General features: G+C 40.1%; 1 protein-coding gene across 1 annotated transcript in view; it reads right to left on the minus strand.

Moving 5' to 3' along the window:
• LOC122557176 (cytochrome b-245 heavy chain-like) overlaps positions 1-6,000 on the minus strand; it is a 32,251-nt gene that overhangs the window by 20,046 nt on the left and 6,205 nt on the right. Inside the window, exons 4-5 of the mRNA XM_043704575.1 lie at positions 4,008-4,092; positions 494-636 (exon numbers count right to left, since the gene is read on the minus strand). Coding sequence (XP_043560510.1) covers positions 494-636; positions 4,008-4,092 — 228 coding nt within the window. The remainder of the gene's footprint in view (positions 1-493; positions 637-4,007; positions 4,093-6,000) is intronic.

Below are 6,000 nucleotides of genomic sequence, written 5' to 3' on the forward strand. Positions count from 1 at the left end.
TTAATTGCTATATCGAATTGTGCAAGGGTTTTAATAACAAATTAAATAAACACAATTATGAAATGGAAGGGTGTGGGTAAAGAACAGGAATTGCACTTAGATTCTCTGACTCTGAGGAGGAATGAGAGTAGAGATATCGATAGGACAGGTACAGACAGGTTCCTTCACGACTGACAGTCCTCTTCTTCTTAGACAATGATCATGCAGCATAATTGTTCACTGTTACACAGACTTAAAATGCCCTTGCACAGACATTCAAAATTAGATGGCTAAAGAATGGGAAAGCTGGTTTTAAGGAGGTTTTTCATTTAAATAATCGCACTTCAAAGAGGATTGGTTTATTTTGGATCTTACAGCATTGTATTTTCAAAACAATTTAATGTTTTATGTAGAGAAAACAAATATTGAATGTGGCAAGACAATGATGGGTTAGTCACCTATAATGACATTATTTTGTTAAGTTCTGATCTATTTACAAGTAAGTACTTCTTACCGTTGTATCTGACCTGATCGGATTTACCCAGAGGCTGTTGTTGTTCCCAAGTCGGGACAGTACAGCATCCAGGGTGTCTTCATTTGACTGCTGACTGTTGTTGAACCATTCAAAATTCAGTAAGTGTGCCACAATATGAATTGCTGCAGGAACAAGTTGAGCAAATGATGAAGACAGAAAAAGGTGGTTCTTCTCTTTTCCTGATCAAAGCTTCAAGAAAACCCTGACTGCAGATGAATTGATTGATCATATTGCTTCTTTGTGGAACCATACACACAAACTTGCTTTAACATTTTTCTAATCAATAGACCTTATGACAGCTCTCTGGAGCAGGTGGGATATGAAGTCAGGGCTTATGGCTCAAAGATAGGGACAATACCAATGCACATCAAGAGCCATTCACAAATTGCTTTACAATATATCCAATCATTTCTGATGGCTCATGTTTTAATTAGACTGATTATATAAATTATTTCCTATATCTGAGCATTTATGCAGTTGCTCCTGTTGTCCAGAGTTGTTGTGGGCAACAGTTAATCAAAAATAAAAGACTAATTTTCCTGTTGTAATGTCACAAAGCAATCAATTGCACTAGGGAAAGCAGGTGTAGTAAATTTGATTTGCTTTTCAATCCAAAACTTCAAGGAGTGCCGTTGATTCTGCTACAGCAGCAACTTCCATTCAATCTGACTAAACGTTTTGACAAAGACAGTCTTCCCAAATACTTCAAATATAGAAGCACAGAGGTCTGTAGCACAGAAAATGCCCCTTTGATACATCAAGTTTCTACTGTCAATTTAAGGTGAGAGGGGAAAGATTTTTAAGTAGAGAGAGGAAAGATTTAAAAGGGATCCGAGGAGCAACTTTTTCATGGTGGTGCGTGTATGGAATGAGCTACCAGGAGAAGTGGTGGAGGCTGATAAAACTACAGCATTTAAAAAGCATCTAAATGGGTACATGAATAGAGGGATATGGACCAAATGCTAACAAATGGGACTAGATTTATTTAGGATATCTGGTTAGCATGGATGAGTTGGACTTAAGGGCCTATTTCTATGCTGCATATCTCTATGATTTGATGACTCTAAATAAACTAATCCCATTTTCCAGGACTTGCTTGGCATCACAAATGAATAGCAAAATACTTCTCAGATGTTATAAGGCTTTCTTCGGGTACAATCCTTACAGACAGTGAGTTCAAGACTCCCATCACCCTCAGGATGAATTCTTTTTCTTCAATTTGAAACTCCTGCCCTTCCCTTATGTCCAAGGCCCCCGGTCATTATCCTCTCCATCAAAGGTGAAACATTCCTTCCTGTCTATCTTAGCTATGACTCTCATAAGTTTCTACATCTCAATGATGTTTCCCCTCAGTCTCCCCTGCTCCAATGAAAACAACTCCAGACTCTAAAATCTTCCAGCAACATGGGCTGGGCAGGCGTCACAGACTTTATCAGCAAGTGTGTGGAGGACTGCACACTGAGGAAGTTAATCCGGGTGTTCCCCAACAGGAAACCCTGGATGAATCAGGACATACAGAACCTGCTAAAACCCAGGTGTGAGGCCTTCAGATCAGAAGACCCACTCAAATATAAGGAATCCAAGTATGACCTTCGCAGAGCCATTAAGACAGCCAAGGACCAATACTGACACAAACTAGAGACCCAGACAGACACCAGGAGACTATGGCAAGGACTGAATGACATCACAGGTTCTAAAAAGAGACGGTGCAAGATAGCAGATGATGGCACATCCCTCCCAGATCGTCTCAATGCCTTCTATGCTTGCTTTGAGTAGAATTTTGGTGGAGAGGTAACACCTATTCCGACAAGTCCTATCCCAACAGTCACTACATCAGAGGTCAGATCAGTTTTCCTTCATGTGAATTCAAGGAAAACAATGGGACCAGACGGAGTACCGGTCCGTGCACTCAGAGCATGTGCAGGTGAACTGGTAGAGGTCTTCTTGGACATCTTCAACCTCTCCCTGCAGCAGGCCACTGTCCCTGCCCGTTTAAGAGGGCCAACATCATCCCTGTGCCTAAGAAAGCTCATGCAGCATGTCTCAATGACTACCGCCCAGTGACCCTAACCTCGGTGGTCATGAAATGCTTTGAAAGGCTGGTCATGGCATTAATCAAATCCAGCCTCCCTACTACTCTTGACCCACTCCAATTTGCCTATCGGACCAACAGATCCACGTCAGATGCCACATCACTTGCCGTTCACTCCTCCCTAGAACATCTTGACACCAAAAATAGCTATGTAAGAATCCTATTCATTGACTACAGTTCAGTCTTCAATACTATTATCCCCTCCAGACTGATTACTAAACCTAGTGTTCTCGGACTAAGCCCCACTCTCTGCAACTGATCCTCAGTTTCCTGACCCACAGGCCACAATCAGTGAAGATTGGGGACAATATTTCATCCTCACTAACACTCAACATTGGAGCCCCGCCAGGGGTGTGTACTCAGCCCCCTACTGTACTCACTGTATACCCATGACTGCATCACCAAATACCAGACTAATGCCATTTACAGGTTCACTGATGATACCACCATAGTCAGTCGAAACTCAGATGGCGATGAAACAGACTACAGACAGGAGGTGGAAGACCTGGAAGAATGGTGCACCGAGAACAACCTAGCTTTCAATGCTGGCAAAACCAAATAACTCACTATTGACTTTCGGCGGGATGTTATTCATGACTTCCTACACATTAACAGCACAGAGGTGGAACAAGTGGAGAGCGTCACGATCCTGGGAGGGGTCATCCACAACAAGCTTTCTTGGACTCTTCATGTGGACGCACTGGTTACAAAGGCCCAACAATGTCTCTTCTTCCTCAAGTAGCTGAGAAAATTTGGCATGATGGCGAATACCCTTGCCAACTTTTACAGGTACACTATCAAGAGCATTCTGTCTGGATGTATTATAACCTGGTATAGCAACTGTACCATTCAAGTTTAGAGACGGTTACAGAGAGTGGTGAACTTGGCCTGGACAATCACAAAGGCCAACCTCCCATCTATAGAATCCATCTACCAGGCCCACTGTCAAGGAAAGGTCGCCAGCATTCTCACAGATCCATCCCACCCTGGTAATGCTTTTCTACCATTTGTACCATCAGGGAGAAGGTACAGAAGCCTGAACACACGCACCAGCCGGTTTTGTAACAGTTTCTACTCTATTGTTGTTAGAATACTGAATGGACTCACAAACTTTTAGCATTTGCCTGTACCAATTTTTTTGTTTTTGCCACTGTTTACCTATTACTTACTTATCTATGCTATTTAACCATGTCATCTGCCTGTATTGCTGACAAGACAAAAGCGTTTCACTGTGCCTTGGTACACATGACAATAAATTCAATTCAAGTCAACTCAATTCAAGTTGTTTCCTGCTTGAAGTTCTGTCAAGTATTGCTGCTAAGTCATACATAGGTGAAAAGTAAAAGCTGTGCCTGGTTGCAGGGATATTTGAAGACTGCCATGTTTCCCAGAAAAGCTTACCTGTTTGCAAGGCGATCATGTAAGCCACTAGTTTGTGGAATGTGATATTTTTGTCCAGCTGTTTTCTTGCACTGCATCTGCAACACTAATGCAGATGGGGAGAAAACAGTCAAAATCCAACAGAAAATTTACTAAGCAGTCAAACTATCGGGTGATAGGACATGGGAACAAATCTCACTTGTAATTATCTGTGGAAAGGAAAGAATTAGTGCTTTCAAGTAATATTTTCTTGTACTTTTCACATTATTATAGAGTTTTCATGGAATATATATTGAAGATTTGTTTTAAAACAGAAATGCAATTGAGCAGAACAATAGACAAATTATTCTCACTTACTTTATAATGCACTTTAATTCTTTTATCTGCAAATCACACTTAATTGTATTTTGAATCCAATTACAATCATTTTGATGTTACTAATGGTAATTTATTAGAAATTGATAGAAAGTGGGTACTCAATACCTAGTGTTGAAATTGTAGTAGTTTGTGGCTTATCATTGATGGCTTTATTGTGATCACAAACTCACCTCATATGTATTTGTAGACACCAATTATTAACTAATGAGAATTTGTGGCAAGCATACTGAAGATTTCACTGCAGGCTGATGTATGGGAATTGGGAATCGATCACTGACTTTTACAGGAATGGTGCATATGTAGGAATCCAGAATCATAAAATCATAGAATTGCACAGTACAGAGGCAATCTATTCAGTCCATCACCCTGGAGCCAGGTTTCTGAAATTAACTTTCATTTAGTCTATTTCTGTGCTTTTGTCCCATTTCCTTTAAAAAGTTTTCCTTTTTACAACTAATCTTTTAAAAAAAGTTTAATGGAACTTCCTTCCACTGCTGTTTCTGGTAGGTTATTGTGTAAACTGACAGACTGTTACATGAAATGTTTCTTCTAATTTGTCTCTTCTACTGACGAGTGGAAATAGTTTTTCCTATTTATATTTTTAAAACCCTTCACAATTTTGGTTATCCTCAATTAACATTCTATGTTTAAATGAAAAAGCCTTGATTTTTTTCTCATGTATTTCAATAACAGAAGTCTATATCTTGGCATTAACTTAGTGAATGTGTTTATATCTTGTCCATTGCCTTGGCATCATTCTGAAAGTAACGTAACTGAAATGGTGTACAATAATATTCAACTTAGTGATTCGTATATTTTCAGTATACTTTACTGCTTTGATATGTTCTGAAATTAGGATCCTACTCCTGTAGTTATACAGCTTTATTGGCCTGTATTCCTACTTTTAAAGATTTCTGCACCTAAATTTCTCAGTCCCTCTGCTTCACTACTATTTTCAAAATTTGTTATTTAGTGCATATTCACTCTCCCCATGGCCTACCATTCAAATACTTGACATTTTATTGCTTGAAACTAAATTCAGTAAAAATCAATGTAACGCAGTAAGCTGTCTACACCAACTTTGTCAGATAACCATGCTTATGACATTTGCTTCAACTGTGAAATTTGGCAAAATGATCCAATATAGAATCCAGGTCTTTTGTTTATTTTGAGAAAAACAATGATGCTCGCAATGACCATTGGGGAGCACAACTGTTTTTATCCCAACAGAACAAAAACATCAACTAGACTCCAGATTACAGAGGAGGAAGTGCTGCATGTCTTGAAATGGTTAAAGGTGGATAAATCCCCAGGACCTGATCAGGTGTTACCGAGAACTCTGTGGGAAGCTAGAGAAGTGATTGCTAGGCCTCTTGCTGAGATATTTGTATCAACGATAGTCACAGGTGAGGTGCCGCAAGACTGGAGGTTGGCAAACGTGGTGCCACTGTTTAAGAAGGGCGGTAAAGACAAGCCAGAGAACTATAGACCAGTGAGCCTGACCTCGGTGGTGGGCATGTTGTTGGAGGGAATCCTGAGGGACAGGATGTACTTGTATTTGGAAAGGCGAGGGCTGATTAGGGATAGTCAACATGCCTTTGTGCATGGGAAATCATGTCTCACAAACTTGATTGAG

The sequence above is a fragment of the Chiloscyllium plagiosum genome, chromosome 15, assembly GCF_004010195.1.
Source record: "Chiloscyllium plagiosum isolate BGI_BamShark_2017 chromosome 15, ASM401019v2, whole genome shotgun sequence".
NCBI lineage: Eukaryota > Metazoa > Chordata > Chondrichthyes > Orectolobiformes > Hemiscylliidae > Chiloscyllium > Chiloscyllium plagiosum.